Here is a 22,084-nt window from a genome sequence, read left to right as displayed (position 1 = left end):
AAAAACTGAGCAGTTAAATAGTCATTGAAAAACATTATAATCTCGTTTTAGTGTTGAAATGCTTTCCCCGCCTGCATCTCTGATGGATAGTTAATGGCAATTTGTATGGTTAGTTGACTGGTCATCTAAAATGTGCTTTTCTTGAGGTTTTGTACATATGATTAGGTCACTTTTTTTACTCACCGATTAGGCGTAGGTTACAGCGCTGATTAAAGCGCGTCAGCAATCGTGTTTGAAACAGAGTCATATGAGCTGTCATACAAAAAGAAAAAACGCATTTCAGCGCGTTTGCTGATAAAGACATTTAATATCTTCTAATTGTCTCAAATCATAATACGCGGCTGAAAAGGGAAAGAACGGGGAAGATGTAGAAATGATTTCAACTTCCCCATGGTATATTCTTGCCTTGCAGGCTAGTATTTATACTTTTCCCTAGCTATTGCCATTGCAGAACACAGAGAAGAGCACAATTAAAGGCCGAAGTCCAGAAACCAGAGAAGTTGATTGGTAGTTTTCAAATGGGTGTAATTCAAAACATTTGGCGGGCATCTCTGTGCTTTTTGGTGGCGGCATTGTTGATTTCGTCTGTAAAATGTGAAGATCCGTACAAGTTCTTTACATGGAATGTTACATTCGGCACCATTTACCCCCTGGGCGTGCCTCAACAGGTAACCATTTTCATAGATATCCTCCATGGCACATTTCATAATGCATAGGTAATGGCATTTAGACATTTCAGAACATTGTCATTATATTTTGCTGAAATGCTGTTCTTGGTTTTGTATTGAACAGGGGATTCTTATCAATGGTCAATTTCCAGGGCCTCAAATTGATTCTGTAACGAATGACAATTTGGTGATAAATGTCTACAATAGCTTGGATGAACCTTTCTTGTTGTCCTGGTAATTTTCTGTTCATTACTCTTTTTAAGCTGTGTTTTTGTTGGTATTTCTTTTGAAGCGGGCATATTTTGTCATGGTTCAGGGATGGTATACAACAGAGAAGAAACTCATGGCAAGATGGCTTGATGGGAACCACCTGCCCAATCCCACCAGGCAGAAACTTCACATATCAGTTTCAGGTGAAGGATCAGATAGGGAGCTATTTCTATTTCCCTTCTATGTATATGCACAAAGCAGCCGGTGGGTTTGGTGGTTTGAAGATTGCAAGCCGACCCAGGATTCCAGTTCCATTCCCAGATCCAGCAGGGGACTATACAGTTCTAATAGGAGATTGGTACAAGACTAATCACTCGGTAATAAATCTTTGTCATTCAATTTCAAGTTTGTAAGTCTCTTAGCTGAATCCATTTTTAACTCTCATTGCTTCTTGGTATTGATTTGTTGCAATGTTTATATAGATCCTTAGGCAAACACTTGATATGGGTTCATCTCTTGGGATGCCTGATGGGATTCTGATTAATGGTCGAGGCTCGAACAGTACATCATTTACAGTAGATCAAGGTAATCCAAACTCTAAAGCAATAAGCAAACATAACATTTATAGCCCTTTCATTGATTGAAAACTTGGCAATTGTTGATGGCATATGTTTTGTGTGTAGGTCAAACTTATCGTTTCCGCATTTCCAATGTGGGTTTGGCAAGTTCTCTGAACTTTAGGATTCAGGGGCATAAAATGAAGCTTGTGGAAGTAGAAGGCTCCCACACAGTTCAAAACACATATGAATCTCTAGATATTCATTTGGGTCAATCCTACTCTGTTTTGGTGACTGCAGATCAGCCTCCTCAGGGCTACTACATTGTTGTATCCACACGATTTACATCCCCCATACTAACCACCATTGGCTTTCTTAGCTACAGTAATTCACAAACATCTCCATCCGGACCCCTTCCCTATGGCCCAACTGATGAAGTTGATTGGTCCTTGAACCAGGCCAGATCTATCAGGTATGCAGTGCTTCTTAAATCGTCCTCTAGTTATAAGCAAAGTTCAGCTTCCTAATCTTTTCTTCTCTTAAAACTTCCCTTTCCTAGGTTAGTTAATATGAACACTGTTAGATTTTAGGTTAATCTGTTCTCATGTCTTAAAGTAGTATAAATTCTTCTAGTATTTATGATTGCTGTTAGATTTTAGGATAATCTGTTCTCATGTCTTAAAGTAGTATAAATTCTTCTAGTATTTATGATTGCTGTTATACATCTTGTGCAGATGGAACCTTACTGCAAGTGGCCCTCGGCCCAATCCACAGGGATCTTACCACTATGGAAACATAACCACCTCAAGGACCATCAGACTTGCAAACTCTCCTCCTATGATCAATGGGAAGCAGAGATATGCTGTAAACAGTGTTTCATTCAACCCACCTGACACTCCTTTGAAGTTGGCTGATCACTTCAAACTACAGGGTGTCTTCAGCTTGGGATCCATTCCAGATAATCCCACAGGCGGAGGTGGTTACCTGCAGACAAGTGTCATGGCTGCTGATTTCAGAGCTTTCGTTGAGATTGTGTTTCAAAACAATGAAGACACAATCCAATCATGGCATCTAGATGGCTATTCCTTCTTTGTTGTTGGGTGAGAAAAAATTTCAATAGTACTCACAAAACAAATACTTATTATAAATTATATAGCTGCAAAAGTACAACATCATCCGCTGGCTTTTCTGATGAAAAACAGAAAAACCCAAAACAGTATATTGAAAGTTGAGGCATATGATGTTATATGTAATCTCTATAATTTTGATTAGTTTTTTATTAGACTACAATGATTGGATTTGCTTGCAGAATGGATGGTGGTGAGTGGTCACAAGCAAGCAGGAAAGATTACAATTTGTTTGATACTGTTGCCCGATGCACTGTACAAGTAAGCATTATTCCTGTGTACTCACTGAACATAGTGTCTGTACCAGATTTTAACTTTTGCCTGTGTTTGAACCCTCTTTCGTCATTCACACTGCATTTATATCCTACTAAAAAAATTACAACTAGTGGTAGATTGTGGCAAGTTGAATGTATTTACAGGTTTGTGCAGTACTTACTCTGTTCCTGAATTTGTAGGTTTACCCCAACTCATGGACAGCTATTTTTGTGGCTCTGGACAATGTGGGTATGTGGAATGTACGATCCCAGAATTGGGCACGCCAATACCTTGGGCAACAATTTTACCTTCGAGTTTATTCTCCAGCAGAGTCATGGAGAGATGAATATCCTATCCCGAGGAATGCTCTTACCTGCGGGCAGGCTCAGGGCCGTCGTACCCGCCCATAGATGAAACTCTTTGAATTCTTTCGGCCACTGTAGTCACAATAGGGTGACTAAAGCCTATGATTTCAATCGATCGATTGGTCTTTTTGTCTGTGAAATGTAGTGAAATCACGATAAGAGGGATTTCACTATTTTGCCCTCCTAAATTCTTATTAGTTGCAGAACATTGCAGCAGCTTATCTCAAGCTGTATTTTTATTTATCTATTTATTTAATCCAAGCTTATTTAAAAAAAGGATGGTATCTTTGCCTTTCTTATAGTGGAAGTAAAGTAAAGTGAGTGAAAATGAATCTGGATTCAATGATAAGATTGCCCATTCATCTCATTTCGTCAGCAAGAACATAGATGTTTCGATGGATTGCCTTAGACGTAGTTGATTTTTGTCAGAGAAATTGTGAAAACTGCCCTGTAAAGGTAGGTAAAACTAGTATTTCATCATCCGGGTACAAAATTTGTAATATTTTGGGTTGTGTAAAAAATCTGGTCAATAACTTCTGATTAAGAATATGAAATCAGGAAAGTAATCATCTCAATGAGGGAAAGAATGCTTTACAAGCTGCAGAAGATTAAAACACAATGCATTTTTTAATGTGTGTTCAAATATTGCAAAATAACTCCATCAATAATTCAAGGAGAAATGGTTAGTGGGCAAGTCTGAGTGATAAAATGGAAGAGGCCAAACCATTGTTAATGTCAAGAGGGGTGATGGGTGAGACGACTTAGCCATAAATTGATTTTATCCATGATGTACATGAATGGGTTTGCGTCATGGCACTGGGGTGTCACAATAAGTGGGTTTTACTATTGGATAATTTTATTTTCTTGATTTTTGTTTGATTTTTTTGAATTACTTTAGGGGAAAGGAGCCTGTAGTCGTTATAGGACTAATAATCATCATCTTTTTGTCAACCTCGCCTTTCATTAGTAGACATAGTAGGAACCAAAAAAATGGTAATGGAAGGTCCATTAATAAATATCACATGTATCAATAGTGGTGCATTTTTTAGCTTTTTATCATAATTAGCTCACTATTGGGGCATTTGTCCACTACTACTGGCTATTTTGAGTTATTTACTATTGACACAATGGTGATCACGTATTGGACCACGCTTTGAAATGTGTACCTTTTGACCTTTGTGCACATAACGAATTCCATAACGTGCATTGTTACTACTCACAAACCAAAACAATAGCTTTAAGCAGTTAAATCGCATACGAAGAGAACCAAAAAAAAAATTGTCGAAATTAGATGAACTGTATTGGAGCTTAAGATGCACAAAGTTAGCTATGGCGACTACTAGCTCCTTTCCCCTAGATGTTTATAATTTCAAGTGTAAAGGTCATTTCAATGTCATTGATTTGGATGCATTTGTCATGATGTGTCAATAATATCTTGCCTTACAAAGTTGCTTTACTATAATCACTACAATTGGTGTTCAATTTGCAAATGTGGTGATGCTCTTTAATAGTTAGGTTGTCATGTCCAAATGTGAATATTTTGATAGTGTACCATCATAGTTCTTATGGTAAAACATGATATTAAGGATATGATACTTTTATGGTTTTGGGATTAGAGTGTGTTAGAAAATTTCCACCCTTACAATGACAATTTACAGATACCACCAAAAGACGACACAAGATATACCTTGGGGAAACCTTCAGGAGGGTAAAATTTGTGATGTGCCCGATATAATTAAATAATAAATCTAATTATTTTGTTGTGAGGCTCCAAATTTAATAACAAATCTTTCAGGCCCTTTTATTTAATTAGATTAGACAAGGTTTTGTTGGTCGTGTCAGCCCGTTTTGTAACCCTTCGAGAAGTTTCCCGGAGCCCATATTTATGGTCGTATTAGTCATTGTTGTAGGGAGGCGAATTTGGATATTCTTCTATCTTGTGCGAATTCTTGTTGGAGTTCTAGTTTCCGCCATTTCGAAGATGAAAGACCCTCCCTATTTGGTATTTACAGTTTCGGTGGGATTCACACCTCACCCTATTCTGTTCGGTGTTCTTGTTCCAGATCTGGCAAATCTTGAATTTCATCATTGTCACTTCTCCAGTTGAGTATTTGTTAATCTGATTTACATGCATAAGGATTCCTAATATTCCGAATTCGTCACTCAATACACTTGCTAGAGATTAACCCCCACACGAGTTGAAGTCTACTGTACCCCCTCACCGTACGGTTACACTCCCTCCTCACCACCATACGACCTTGGCACCACTGTACAGCCTCTTCGACACTACCGTATGGCCCTGCACCACCATACGGTCTTGGCACCACCGCACGGCCTCTTCGACACTACCGTACGACCCTTCCTTGGCAGCCATATGCACAGTCTCCTTCACCGTACGACTGCACTACTGTACGGTCCTGCTCCAACACTACCGTACACCCTTGCTTCCTCCGCTAATACGATTGGGGAACATTACAAAATCTAGCCTTTAAAAGCATCCATCACTTGTATTACTCAAAAATGAAATCATTACAATACATCCTCAAAGTTTTTCTATGAATACTTTTGAAACGCAAGCTCTCTACAGGCACTCCATGCGAACAAGCATATAAACACACATTCTATGCTATGCTTCAAACCTCCACAAGTGCAACCAAGAGATGCTTACAACCTCTTAGCCGAATTAGCTAACCTTAGACAACTACTTGTGTGCTTGCTTTTTATAGGCATAAACTCTCACACAAAACCATGTGACTAGTACCATGAGATTGCAAAACCATTAGCCCCTCATTTAGTTTTTGGTACTAAGTTTCTCAAATATTAAATATTTTTCCAATGTGCAACCCCTAATTTTTTTTGGTACAAAGTTTCTCAAATATTAAATGTTTTTCCAATGTGCAACCCCACATTAAATATTTATCACAATGCTACAACAAATAAAGTGGCCCTTAAATGTTTTTCCAATGTGCAACCCCACATTAAATATTTATCACAATGTTTCAACAAATAATGTGGTCCTAAGATTGTCAACGTCATGCGATGCACACATCCTAGACCCACTAAGTGCACCACAAATAATAATAATAATAATAATTAAATATTATGACATTATACAAGGTGTACAAGACACCTTTTCCTAAGAGGGTTGAGATTAGAATTTTAAGATTGGATATTTTGATTCAAAGAGTTTGGATTGAGGGACTTTGGGAGTAGGATTGGGATTAGGACCAATAATATTTCTTCAACTATGAAGCTTTGTATGCTACAATTGATGACAATTGTGAAGGTGGTGCACAACTAGTGTATGCAACAAGCAATTTTTTTGTTTGTTTGCATTCCTTTGGTACTTTTCTTTGACCAATTCACTTTGCTTTGGGATTCGTATTATGTTTTGGCATTCATTTTGATTTTTGGATTCATGTCATTTTTTACATTCAAGAAGTGGGTTTTGTGCTTGATTTGAATTTTGCACTTGCTTTTGATTGTTGCTTTATTTTGAAATTTTGCTTCATGACAATTCTTTGCTTTATATGTTAGATAATGATGTTGATCCCAACTTCAAGGGGTTTAGGATGTTGGGGATGCAAGTTGCTAGTGTAAATGGAGATGGTAGGGTAAGGATTAGTGGAAGTAGGATTATTAGAGGAAACTATGAATGGGATCCATTTTAATGTGTACATTGGATCAAGCTATTCCAACTATCATTGAAGGATTATTGGTGCCATTACATTGCTTTCTTGGAAGTTTGTAGTCAATGTGTTGATATCCATTATTTGCATACATTGATATAGGTTAAATAATGCCTTTTTTAATGAAGGGCCATCCCCTTTGTGTTGTAGCCCTCACATTTCAACAAATTTTACCATGTTAGGATATCTGTTGCATCAACGTTTCAAATTACACTACGTGATCCATCATAGGATGAAGAATACTAGAGGGGAATAAATGTTAGAGGAGGATTTCTTCTCCTCTAACATTCTTCAGTCTGATGATGATAGATCATGTAGTGTGGTTCGAAACATTGATGCAAAAAAATGGTCACACAATCGAACCCAGAAACAGATCTATGAATTATGAAAACCTCATATCACTAAATATAATTATTTTTTAATTGAAAGAAACAAAATTTTAAAACAAATTACATAGAACTGTTACTGCAAATTTAATCTTTTTGAGGGCCAAGAGTGTCGGCACCAACTTTGTTTAAAGTAAGATTTAACAGCCGATCCAAAAAGATCCATGGATTCCATAAATACTTGTTGTGGAACGTGCATTTTGGTTCCCTGTCCGGACGTCCGGGGATGAATTATTTTATCCTAATTACCAACACCTTTCCGGGATCTGTGACCGACATATCTAATTACACCAATTACATCAGCACCCGGCGATTTCAACTACAAATGCAGATGCACATGCCAAGTTCTGACCAAACTTAAACACCTCCATTCGCCATTTTGGAAACGGTGTGAGATGTCTCGTTTATCACAGTGCACATTTAGGGCATGCTCTGTCACACAAGATGTGCTGATGCACAATCAATCCACCATTTATGATAGACAAAACAACTCATTACCTACTCTCCTCTTATCTTTCAACGCTTTTCTGCTCACTCTGGACGCTCTGCAGGTTGTACCTACCATTATATCAAAATCTCGAGATATAATAGCATAGCTCTGTAAGTACTAGCCATAGTAGCCCAGAGCATGATCTGATTTGAAATTACCCCTATCAGTACTCTTTTTAGGGTTTTTAAAACTTGTAGAGCATAAAGTGTGGTTTGAAATAGGCCTGTAAGGAAGGACTAAGCATTGCAGCAGTGGTGAGCGTAATACGGATTAGTACCTAGTTGTTTTGGGGAGTTGTGTGATGGTAAGAATTCCGTCCAGTTACTATATTCTTCATTGTCAGTGGCGGTGATGGTGAGTCACTCCAAAATCGATTTGTTGACTAAAATATAGGAAGAATTTGAGGTCCTCTGATTGGTGTGAAGCTGCCAACAAAGTCTGGCAATGGCACCAGAGAAACTGAAAAATATCTCAACTAGCATACCAAAGTGTTTACCTAAATTTGACGGCCGCTCCTGTGGCATGCGTTTCTCTTTTTCATAATTTACTCAAGGTCAGGGGAAAGGACATAGCTAATTTCGTGCATCTTAAGCTCTTAAACGGTTCACTCGATTTTGACGATTTTTTTTGTTCTTTCCGTATGTGACTTAACTCCTTAAAGCTATTGTTTTGGCTTGTGGGTAGTAACGATGCACACTGTGGAATTCATTTTGTGCACAAAGGTCAAAAAGTACAAATTTTAAAGTATGGTCCAATACATAATCACCTTTGCACCAATAGTAGATAACTCAAAATAGCCAATAATAGATGACAATTGTCCTAGTAGTGAAGCACAAATGACCTAGTAATGGGCTAATTATGGTAAAAAAAGTTAAAAAATTATCCACTATTTTGTATATGTGATATTTATTAATGGACCTTCCATTACCATTTTTTTTTACTCCAACTATGTCTATTGACGAGGGGTGAGGTTGACAAAAAGATGACGGTTATTGGTCCTATGTCCACTATTGGCTCCTTTCCCCTAGGTTGTGTTTTAGTCTATGATTTTTTTTGGTAAAGTTAAACTATTCGGAATGAGATCATCAAAGATTGTGTTTTTGTTGAGTACGAGAAACATACTAGTAGTTATTATAGCTAACTTTGCATACCCATAGATTCTAAGCGGTACATTGGATTTTGACGATTTTGTTTTGGTTGTCTTTGCATGTGATTTAATTGCTTATAGCTATTGTTTTGGCTTCTAGGTAGTAGCGATGCATGTTGTGGGATCCATTATGTAGTGTCACCCAATACTTGCTTAAAGATACCCCAATTACTGTGAACTTAAAATTGCCAATACTTATGCACAAATGCCCCAATAGTTATGCGCTATGGGTACCAATAAAGGTGCACAAATGAGCCAATTATGGTCCAAAAAAGTTAAAATGGGCGGTTATTGATACATGTGAAATTTACTAATGGGCTTTTAGTTATTTGTTTTTAGATTTTTTTTAAGTTAGTTATTGGGAGGTTGGGTGTGCAAGGAGTGAATGGTTATTAGAACATGAACGATAATTGGTGCTCTTCCCCTACAAGATCTTGGTATCATAAGGGATGAGGCAAGGATCGTGTTAGACTTCTTTGATAAAATAGATGCCCCTTAAACTTTAACTTTTAATTAAAGAATTTCAACATAAGACTAATGCTCTTGTAAACAATATAAAACCCTTTGAAAAAATATAATCTTTGAAAGATTACATCCTATTTTATTTAAAAAGTAAATATGTATAATAATCCTATAATTTTTAAAAACTTGAGCATGTAATTTAGCCTTATCAACAAAAGGGTCTTTAGGTTGTAGTCAAATCATACACTAGCAAAACAACATCAATAACAATTAAAAGTCACCATGTAACAAACAATGACTTTATAACAAGTTTGACACAAAATCCAACAAATGGTCAAATCTTTGAAGATGTGCATGAACCATGGACAAAACTAGTGACACCCAATGAGGGGGGTCAAAATATTATTTTCCATAGACCAATAAGGGTTCAAATCTAATGTTGATGTGTCAATTAGGATAACATAAATATTGAATTTGGAAGCTTTTGGATTCAACTAAGTGAATATTTTTGTATCAACATTCTAGATTATATTCTATGATCCATTATCAAGATGGTGACGTAGCGAAGACATTATAAACTATGATTTGAAACATTAATACAAAAATATTCATGTAGTCAAATCCAAAAGCTTTCAAATTCAATAACATCGACTAATGTGTAAACTTAATGTCTTTAACATCAATATTGTTTCTATTAATTTTAATATAGCATCTCTCATGTAGTTGAACACGCCACCCTATTTGTACTTGGACTATTAATTACGCTCTTTATTATTGTAAGGAAGAATATCTTTACAATAAATTAATTTAATTTAACTACCCAAAAGTAGGAACAATTAACCTAATTACGTTGGGAATGATAATTGACATTATTAAATAAATGTGAAATTGATATAATCAAATGTAATATTTAATTTGAAATTTGATGATGTAGAAATACTTGATAGATATTAAAAATTGATTCATTAATATTTAGGAATTTTAGGATTGTTTCAGATGATAATCTTGGATTTTGTAAACTTAATGTTTTTCACTCTTAATTAAGTAGGTAGGTGAATAATTCATCTCTACAAGTGTGGATCTAAACATACATACAAACTTCACCTAAAATTCATAGATGCAAATTATCAAAATATGGTCTATTGAGATTCAATCGCCTTCATTTTCTTTGTTTTAATGTGCATAAGGACATATAGTGTTTAAGAGAACACCTTCGAGGAATTTGGTGAATTGCAAGGTTCAAGTTACCCATAATAAATCGACTTTACTAATTGAAAGGTTGAAGAGATCAAACAAATTATTCAACTGTCTTAGGTTAACATACTATAATAAATGGTATTAGATTCCTTTTAACCTTTTTGTAAATTAAATTATATATGCATTCAATAAATTCTTAGGTAATTTTAAAATAAATTAATGAATTTCTTTAAATATTACCAAACCCAAAAATCAACAAAACACATGCTAAGTTAACTCCAATAGCTAGTGAACTGGTTAAGAAAGTGATCAGTTTAAATTTTTAATTTTTAATAGTTCAAGATTCATATATTTGACTACAAAAGTGATCTATGTCAAGTCCACACCCACAAACCTGCTCCAAGGTGATAAATAATAAGTCTAGGGATCAAGACCATTTCTTTGGGGTTTATTGATTAAGGATTGAGATGAGTGATGCCATAAGATAACTTTACACAATAATAGGCCACTCGTAAGTTGATTATTGCATTTAGGACAATCTAAATAAAGTGGGCCCAAAAATAGGGGAAAAGAGAATGGGTATGCAATTTTGACCATTACATTTTACCACCACTTTGATGTGCATACTAAGTAAATTTATGTCAAAGTAAAATAATCAATTAACATCAATATTTTTTAAAACTCAAAATCATATTGATCTATATATAGTAATGAATCATTCTTCAATTATTCTTGTAACAAGAACCCCATTAACATATAATATAAAGAGAATCATGCAATGAGTAGTATTTGTCACACACTTGTAAAATACAAATTAATCACAACTTTCTTAGATGAATTATCTCTAAAAATAATAAAAGAAAAATAGATAAGGATGAGAGACTTTACTTGTTATGAAAATAGATCCAAAAGCTCCGAATAAGGAAATATAATGCTAAAGGAATCAAATCAAGTAGAAGATGTTGGTGTAAATAAGGTTATATCCTAACTAGTTCATAGTTAGCACCTATTCACATTGTTAAGTTTACTTAGGATAGCTAAGATACATCACATGTAACTTCCATTTAATATTGTTCATGTTAGTTATCTTAGGTGTCATAGGTAATTATTTAATATTACTTCCATAATGCATCGTGCACTTATACCTCATCACCTTGCCTTTATACCTCATCGCCTTGCCTTTACAAGCAAGGCTCATTTGTGCATTATATTAGATCAATTTCATCTCAATCATTTCATTGTGATCTCCATTGTTCATTCATGCTCATGTTGTAACATTCTCTTTTGGTTGGTTTATTTCTTGGTTGATCCCTTGAAGTCTGCAGCTTCATGATGGGCTCTTAATCTTTCCAACATGGTATCAAAGCTTTGGCCAAGTAAAATTCCATCCTGTACTAGAGAATTGAGTGTTTGGACTGGGATCTATTAGAGGTGAAAAAATTGCTCCCTTCTCGTAGAATAGTTCATAGAAAAAATTGGCTTCATCATGCTCCTTTTTGTAGGAATTTATTTATTTTCAGGCTTATTGAGGCATTGGTACAATTTTATTAGTCTTTTGGCATTTAAATTTTGATCCAAAATTTTATTTCGCCACATTTTGACCTATTTAGTACTCATCATTTGTCTTGAAGTTGTATGTGGGAGGCAATATAATATTTCATTGAGGTTTTGGTATTACTTCTATCTGAAGCTTATATTGTTCGCAGCTACATACATCGATTTTCTTGTGCATTGTGGATGCAATCTTATTACTAGAACGTCCCATTGCAATTGAAGGTTCAGTGATATCTTCATTGGCAATGATATTTCATCAATATATTGACAGAAGTACTACATATTGATTGGGCATATTCATTTCTTGTGCATTGATCCAATATCATATTGTGGAGTCATTTTTATTAGAGCCGACTTCACTTTGTTTTATCAAGTTGATACATCTGGTCTTAAAAGTGATATATTAAAGGTGGAAAATATTAAATATTGATTGTAGGAGTGATCAACCTCCCAAGACCTACAAACAACTATAAACCTTTATAATGGAGAGAAAGATAACTCAATAGAAGATGAAATTGTGTTTCAAGATTGGGATGAATTACACGTGTACATAAGTCTGTTTATATAGGCAAGGAAAAAGGAGATGAGAACACACAACAATGACATGCAACTCAATTAGATGCAAGGGTAGGTAGGAGTAGTTAGAACCCAACCACTCAACACAAATATCTATGCATCCTAGAAATGATAAATCCCAACTATCCTAAGGTTGGACTTAAGCATATGAGTAAATTATATTTACTCCAACACCCCCTCTTAAGTGCAACTTAGGGAGAAGATTATTATGCATTATGAGCAAGATGCAAGATGGAGAATGGGTCCTAACTACAAAACCATTTTAGGTACCAATGTATAATGCAAATCAATGCAATGAAATGAAATCTCTTACAAAGCGGAGAAAAGGAGAAAAACACATAGGACAAAACTCCTCTCTAAAAAAATCAAACAAACAAGATGCATGGATGGAGGATTCAATCACACCCCCTAAGGACTACATACATCACGTATATACAATTAATGATCCCCCCATAGGATGGAAGAAAAGAGACTACATAGCCCCCCATAATGAAGAATGTCCTACAAAAATGGTGAGTGTCACTCGAAGGCAAAACATAGTTTGATACCTACAAACAACATTTATTGCGTTAGGAAGAAGATGAACCAAGTACAAATGCAAGAATGCTTCCCATTTTGGATAGCGACTAGGAAGTGGAATCCAAATGTAGAATGTTGATGTTGCCTCTTGTTGGTGTAAATAATTTTTCATCATGGATATTATTACACCTTACTTAAGTTTACTTAGGTAATGCATTTCATAGTAGTTTGGGTATGAGACACTTGGGTGTTTGTGCCACATTGGGATAATGTGTGTAGGAGAATTTCCATGGTGTTGATCTTATCTTATTGTTACATTCCACCTCATGTGGAATATTTTATTGTTTCTCCTACCTACCCACGCCTATTTCCTACCTACCCTTGTTTCTTATTGAGCCACATGTCATGTTTGTGTGCTCACATATCCAATTTAGCCTTGCCTATATAAGCAGACTCATCTACATTGATTGTACGTGCATTCATTCAACATCTTGTAATGATCCAGTTGATCATATTTTGCATCTTGATAGAATAAAATTTATTCCTATCATCTATTTTGTTCTCTCTTATTTGTGCTTTTCATTGCCTCTATATCTTGTCAAAATCTCCCATGGTATCAGAGCCATTAGAGTGTCATTGGTTGCCAATTGAGAGAAATTTGGGGTTTACATTTTGGAGCTTTTTATTGCAGGTTATTATTGAAGCTTGATGGGTCAAATATGAGGTCACCATTGGATTGAGGAGGTCCAAGAAAGTTAGTTTTGCCTTTTGTTTCATCCAAATTGGACTTCGGAAGCCAAATCTAGAGGCATTTGAAGTTTGCAGCTACGACATAAATTTTCCAGAAATTATAATTGATGCTCTGCAAAAAGGACAATGTTAGGATAAGCAAACACCTGAACAAGAAACCACAAGAGTCAATTGTTAGATGTTAGAAAATCATAAATTAAAAACTATCCTAAGCAAGCATATCAAGAAAGACACTACTAAGCAAAAAGAAAGCTTAAGGAATCTACAAAAAGCAACTAAGCTCCTCCAAATGCTTTCTACCATGCTGGTAGCTTCTCCTTCCTTGTTCCTCTCCTCTCCAAGTTCCAAAATAGCGTAGCTCTCAGTAGCTTTTTGCACTATGGATGCTTATGGAGATTCAAGATTAAAATATTTGCTTTAAATATGAATGAAAGCTAATACTAAATGCTTTAGATACTAAGATGATTTGTTTTAAACCAAAATGACAATTATATGAGTTATTATGCTAAAATGCTCTCTAAAATTCACTATAGATTAAATGCATACAAGTTTTCAGGATCTGGATTATGAAGAAATGGGCTCTATTTATAGGAAAAATGGAGCAATGGATGGTTCAGATTGAGCAATCTCAACAAGGGTCAGGATTGAATGATATTCAATCCATGTGAGGGCTTTCAACCCAATCCCAGGATGACAAGTGTCAATATGAGATAGGTTGAGAGGAGAGGGAATAAACATTAAATGTTTGACATGACCTGAGAGTCAACTTGGGGGTTAGGGTCAAGGTTAGTTGAATGAATAAATTCTTTATTCAAAGAATAAAGCTTTGATCCAATGGATAAACTCTTGTGCAAAGGCAAAAGGGATAACCATGGTCAAAGCAATAAATGCTTGAGGAGACACATGAGTGCAAGTTGAAATAACCATAAATGGTTATGTAAGAGCCATTAATGGTCATGTAAGAGCCATTAGTGGTTTTGGAAGACTTTGGAGGTTAAATTGTTGAACACACAAAGCATTAAATGCTTTTCAAAGACTTTGAAGTCTTTAAGAAGTGACTCCAAGTTGCTTAGGAATGTGACAATAATTAAGGAATAGATTAGGCTAATTAGGAAGGGGTTAGAAGAATCTAGAAGGGGATTTATGAATGCAAGTGGATTTGGTGGGTGAGGGAAAATAGGATTTTTAATTAAAATAAATTCATTTATTTCAATAAATGTGTGCAAGTTGCATTTGTAGGAAAATGCAAGTGGGGGGGATAAATGAATTAAATAAATGTATGATTTAATTTATTTAAAAGAGGAATAGGGGATTTAAATGAAATAAATATGATTTATTCATTTAATTGATTTGAATTTGGTTTAATGAATGAATTAAAATAAATTGAATAATTTATTTAATTAATAGGAGAATGTTTGAAGATGAATTAATTAAATATTAATTTAATTAACTGATGGCTAGTGGATTTTTAATTAAATAAATTAAAAATATTTATTTAATTAGAATGGACAGATTTATGTGACTACAATAATTTTGCAGGCAATTTTCAAATAGCGATATCTCACTCATCCAGACTCTTTTTTTTGAGCAATTGTTTTTGTTTTTGGGGTAGAATTTCGTGATTTGTACAGTGGTGCAGGATTTTTTTGTTTTTCGGATACAGTTTTTTCTGAAATCATGAAATCCTGATTTTTACAACTTTGGAGGCTTCTTTTGGGCTCATATGGACTCCTTTTCAGGTGCCATTTTTTTTTAGAGTGTATAATTTTTTCTCTACTTTGATAATCTACCATTTGTTTGAAGTGATTTTGAGTAGAAATTGTACTTTCAGTATTTGGTCATTTTTTGGCCTATTTGGTACTTGTATTTTGCTTGGATCTCAGTTTAGATCACTAGCAGTATTTATTGAAGTCTCTTATATCTCATTTTGAGAAGTTGTAAAATTGAAATTAGAAGTCCACTTTGCCATTATTTGCAAGTGCCAACATGATTTTTTTATGGGGGGTTAGTTGTTCATTTATATCTCTTGGTGAAATTCCATTTGAAGGCATCTTCATCTGCAGTATTCTACAGGGCTTCTTTGTTGGTGGCATCATTTTTATGTTTCCACATTTGAATATTTTATCATGATGTATGCTCTTTCTTGAGCAATGTTGTACTCGCACTATCATAAAGTGCCACACTTCTTTATATCTTGTCTTCGATGACTCTTTGATGTAATCTTCTTGTACACGTAGATTAGGAATATCTTGTGAGACTTTGTGCATGTCTCCAGTTGAGACTTAGATTGTACACATTTGTGCATGGCTCCCATGAGACTTGGATTGTACCGGTATTTTTGTCATTTACAAGTATCTAGATGATGCTCAAAGCAGGTTGTCTCCATGCCTGATCTTCATTTTGTTGCAGCGAGTGATTCATCGTCATCGACTTGGTACCTGGTTTTGTCACATTTTGACATTTTTGGTGCAGCATTGGATCTCTTTCTTCCTTATGGGGAGGTATTTTGCTCCACATCATCAGACCATCCTTGCAAAATATTTGACATTGAGGGGGGGGCTTCATGGTCTCTTCTTCTCTCTTATGGGGGGACATATTTTGTTCTTCTCATTCATCATTAAAGAATTGTGTGCTTTCATCATCTCTCTTTTGGGGGAGGGTTTTTTCCCATTGGGTTTTTCTCTCTTTCTCCGTTTATGGGAGATTGCATTTGCATTTGTACATGGGTACCTAACATGGCCTAGTAGCTGGGACCCATCTTGCATTGCTTAGTTGCATTGTAGACTTTAGCGCATTCCCCTAAGTTTCACTTAACGGGGGGTGTTGGTGTAAATAATTATTCATCATGGATTTTATTACACTTTACTTAAGTTTACTTAGGTAATGCATTTCATAGTAGTTTGGGTATGAGACACTTGGGTGTTTGTGCCACATTGGGATAGTGTGTGTAGGAGAATTTCCACCTTTTATGGTGTTGATCTTATCTTGTTGTTGCATTCCACCTCATGTGGAATATTTTATTGTTTCTCCTACCTACCCACACCTATTTCCTACCTACCCTTGTTTCTTATTGAACCACATGTCATGCTTGTGTACTCACATATCCATTTAGCCTTGCCTATATAAGAAGACTCATCTACATTGTTTGTACGGACATTCATCGAACATCTTGTAATGATCCAGTTGATCATATTTTGCATCTTGATAGAATACATTTTATTCCTATAATCTATTTTGTTCTCTCTTATTTGTGCTTTCCATTGCCTCTAGATCTTGGAAAAATCTCACACCTCTAAAATATGCTCATATGTCACCAAGACTTTCGATGATGATGATGATGCCACAAAAAAATCAAGTACATACCCAATCATAATAGAAGGTGACAAAGAAGGAACCAATGGGAACTGATCTTGAACAAGCTCCAAAGATAAAGATGAAGTGATAACAGTCATATCATAACCATCATCTGATAGTTTCGATACTTAATGTAAGTACAGATCCAATAGCCAACAAGATGAGAGGGGGGGGGCTGATTCATACAAACTTAATCATCCATAAAAACATCAGATTCAACCTCGGTAACATATATATCAGTCATATAACCAAAACTGTCAAACATGCAAACTCAAAAGCATATGAGCAATATAAACCTCATAACACCAGATTTAACGTGGAAACCCAAATAGGGAAAAACCACTATGAGATTTCGGACCCACTAAGAAATATACTCTTCTAGAGTATGCTCGGTTAAAAGCAAATCCTGTTAAAGATTACAAACACATTGCTAGATGTGACCCGGTTAAGGGATTTCCCTCAGATCTGTTAGGATCTTCACTTTGTTAGAAGTGACCTTGTTAAAGGATTTCAAACACTCAATAAGAATGTCACCTTGCTAGAGGATTTACATATAAGACTGTTAAGTCCACTCAATTAAGAGATTTTCTGCTACTTCTCAAAATAACAGTAATAAAAATATGTCTGCAACTTCACATCTATAAATGCTAAAGCGGATTCCTATTTGCTCAATACAATTTAGACATAGAACTAATCTTGTTTATCTGTTGGGCATCTATACTCTGTTATTCTAACAGGTCTTCAAGCTTCTGTGCTCGGTAATCACTATGTAGCATCATTGTGCATACACTTGCCCGCATGCATTGTTTATCAACAGTTTCCTATTTATAAACAATCTTCTAACCGCTTAATCTCCTTGATCACATTTCCCATGATCAATCATAGCCATTAGATCTTCAAACTTGTCCAGGTTCAATGTATCCTTCGATCTAAAAATGTTTTACCCCGCCTTGGAACTTGCATATTCACCTTGGAACTTGTGTTAGGGTATTGCGGTTCAATCTGAGCTGTAGATCTTCCTGCCGATCTTTCTTTACCATAGATTCTTTAACAATCTTCATACATGACTTACCAATCATTTAATTTGCTCCAGCTCATCAGCTTCCTTCATTAAATATCACATATAAACATTTAATGCATTCTGTTATAGTTTGGTTGTCACTCGGTAAATACTAAACTTCACTCGGTAGACATTTTGCCTTCATTAACTGATAGCGATAACCTTAGGGTTTACCGACTAGGTTCTTTGCTCGGTAACATAGTATAGTATTAACCTTTCAAACAATAGCATATGTAGGATATCAAAACAATCTAAACATCATGATCTCATCATTGTCTAACTCGGTAATAGTTACCCATTGTATAACTTATCCCCTTATTCATCATATTCTTTCTATGTCTTTTACTGACATCTTTATATTCATCAAATCATACTTCTTAAGATATGGCAACATCATACTGAATTAGAAAATCAATTTCTTGACATCAATGACAAAATAATAATATTAAGACAGTAATCATCCTTAATCAGTTATATCCATAGTCATCAACAACCTTCTCAATATCCTTATTGAAATGCCAACAATCTCTCATTGTGATTGGAATGCCAACCTTCTTCTTTTCTGTTATAATGCCAACAATCTCCCCCTTTGGCATTGATGGCAAAACCAATTGATTTGACCTTAATAGATTTAGATTGTTGTGATTCTGAAATGCTGAAATGCTTTCCCCCATACATTAGACTTCTTCCTGTTTTCTCAGTCTTCTTTCCAATCGGTAGTCTGTTCTTCTTATGTATTCTCCCCCTTTCATAGGTATTCTCCCCCTTTGACAACAATGCCAAAAAAGAAAATAACTAAAACCATAATTTCTTCCTCTGAGAAGTGAATTCTATGCTGTTATGTATCAATTCAATCTCGGTCAGAGCATTTGTCTTCAATTCATGTTCCCTTTTTATTGTTTCCTGCACACCTTTAGAAAACCTCTCTAAAGTGTGCAAATCAACATCAACTCCTAAAAGATATTCTATAGAGTCATCGAATTGATGCTTTCACCGAACTTGGTCAGTGAATGGAAGATAGGGGTAGGACCCCTAACTGACTTCTGAGATATTCAAAAGTGTCCTTTGGTAGTGGTTTGGTGAAGATGTTTGTAATTTGTTCCTTTGTGCTAACATACTCGAGAACCACTTTCTTCTCTTGAACTTCTTCTCTAAGATAATGATATTTGATAGAGATGTGCTTTGTCTTAGAGTGCATAAAAGGATTATTTGAAATGTTAATGGCACTAGTGTTATCATAGAATATAGTTACTGGCTCGATAAATTGCTCATTTATACCTTCCAATAGTTGTTTGATCCATACTATATTGGTGCAATTCAGTGCTGCAACAACATATTCAACTTCTGTTGTTGACTGAGAAACACATCCTTCTTTCTTGCTAAGCCAACTCACTAGTCTTTCTCCTAAAAAGAAAGCTCCTCCACTTGTGCTTTTCTTGTCATCAATGTTGCCTGCCCAATCAGCATCAGTATAAACTTTTAAATCAAACTCATTTCCTTTCTGATATACCAAACCATAATCTTCAATGCCTTTTAAGTATCTGAAAATTCTTTTGATTGCCATCAAGTGTGTTTCCTTAGGATCTGCAGAAAATCTTGCAACAATACCTACTGCATGTGCTATATCTGGCTTGCCGTGAACAACATATTGCAACTTTCCAATCATAGATCAGTAAAGTGTCTCATCAACAAATGCAGATTCATCATTCTTTGATAGTTTACAGTTAGTAGTCATAGGAGTACTTACTGGTTTTGAATCCTCCATTCCAAATTTCTTCAAGATTTCCTTTATGTACTTGGATTGGGTAATGAAAATCTTATCTTTCATTTGCAATATCTACAGAAAAATATTTTATCTCATCGATTAATGACATCTCAAATTCTTTGCTCATTTCATTTCCAAAGTTCTTGCATAGAGAGTCATTTCCACTAAAGATAATATCATCAACAAATATGGCTGAGATCAATATTCCATTTTCATCATTCTTCATGTACATATTGTTGTTCTCACTTGTTCTTATAAAACCAATTTTCATCAAATATGAGTGCAATCTCTCATACCATGCTCTAAGTGCTTGTTTCAGACCATATAAAGCTTTGATCAATTTACATACCTGATCATTATTTTCTCCTTCAACAAATCCTTCAGGTTGTTCAATGAAAACTTCTTCTTCTAATATACCATTCAGAAATGCAGATTTGACATCCATTTGATATACCTTGAAATTCTTGTAAGCAGCATATGCCAACAATGTTCTTACTCCTTCAAGTCTTGCCACAGGTGCAAAAGTCTCACCATAATCAATTCCTTCTTCTTGGGCATAACCTTTGCAAACTAGTCTTGCTTTATTCTGAATGACCTCACCCTTTTCATTTAGCTTGTTTCTGAAGATCCACTTTGTACCGATTACATTTTTGTCCTTCGGTCTTGGGACCAGTGTCCATGTGTCATTCTTCTTGATTTGATCAATCTCTTCTGTCATAGCATTTATCCAATCTTCATTGTTAAATGCCTCTTTCACTATTTTCGGTTCAAATTTAGATATCAAACACGTGTTCTATCTCAATTTGTTCCTTGTCATCACAGGATCATCCTTATCTCCTATAATTTGACTTGGTGCATGATATCTTCTAACATACTTGGCTAATACAGGCTCGGTAGGCTCTGTATGATCTTCTTCATCACTCAGTAACTGGATGTTTTCTTCATTTTCTTCAACAGTTATCTCGGTAGGACTTCTCGATTGCACATAGACAAATCCTTCATAATCTTCTGGTTCTTTGGAGTTTCCTTCATCATTTCTTTTTGCAAATTCATCAATTTTCACATTTGCACTTTCTACTATTTTGTTAGATGATTTGATCAGACATTTAAATGCTTTGCTTCTAGAAGAATAACCTAGAAACATTCCTTCTTCACTTTTCTAATCAAACTTGCCATTTCTATCATCTTTATGAACATAGCATCTACTCCCAAAGATTTTAAAATAACTTACATTAGGTTTCTTGTCGTACCAAATTTCATAAGGTGTCTTCAAAGTACCTTTCTTCAATTGAACTCAGTTCAAGGTGTAAACAGTTGTGCTTATTGCTTCTCTCCAAAATGTTTCTGGAACTTTCTTTTCAATCATCAAGGTTCTGGCATAGTCCACAATAGATCTGTTCCTTCTCTCAGCTATCCCATTTTGCTGTGGAGTTCTCAGTGCAGAGACTTGTCTTTTTATACCATGATCATTGCAAAATAAGTTGAACTCATCAGATGTAAACTCTCCTCCTCTATCTGATCTGAGACATTTCAGTTGTCTTCCTGTTTCATTTTCAACTCTAGCCTTGTACCATTTAAACATTTGAAAAGCTTCTGATTTTTCTTTTCAAAACAAAACTGACATCATCCTTGAATAATCATCCACAAATAATATGAAATATTTATCACCATAATAACTCTGAACTTTCATAGGACCACAAAGATCAGTATGCACAAGATCTAAAATTCCCTTAGAAGTGTAGGACTTACTTGTAAAGCTTGATCTTGTCATCTTACCCATCTGGCATCCTCAACACATAGCATTCTCAGGTTTTTCAAGACTCGGTAGACCTCTTACTCGGTGCTTCTTACTTATTTTGATCAGATTATCAAAATTAACATGACAAAACCTTTTATGCCATAACCAGGTATCAGCTATCCTTGCATATAGACATTTATTCCAAGTTGAGTCAA

The 22,084-nt window shown here is 35.2% G+C and overlaps 1 protein-coding gene across 1 annotated transcript; it reads left to right on the top strand.

Moving 5' to 3' along the window:
* Positions 1–224: 224 nt before the first annotated feature.
* Positions 225–3,549, top strand: LOC131073705 (L-ascorbate oxidase homolog). The gene is made up of 8 exons (XM_058010204.2): positions 225–668; positions 793–902; positions 985–1,255; positions 1,361–1,463; positions 1,562–1,907; positions 2,170–2,535; positions 2,745–2,823; positions 3,018–3,549. Exons 1-8 carry the CDS (start codon positions 519–521, stop codon positions 3,225–3,227), a joined length of 1,635 nt encoding a protein of 544 aa, XP_057866187.2. The 5' UTR covers positions 225–518; the 3' UTR covers positions 3,228–3,549.
* The last annotated feature ends 18,535 nt before the right edge of the window (positions 3,550–22,084 follow it).

This window comes from Cryptomeria japonica, chromosome 2, assembly GCF_030272615.1.
Source record: "Cryptomeria japonica chromosome 2, Sugi_1.0, whole genome shotgun sequence".
Lineage (NCBI taxonomy): Eukaryota > Viridiplantae > Streptophyta > Pinopsida > Cupressales > Cupressaceae > Cryptomeria > Cryptomeria japonica.
The sequence above is the reverse complement of the archived record's forward strand: the minus strand, read 5'-3'. Positions and strand labels throughout refer to the sequence as shown.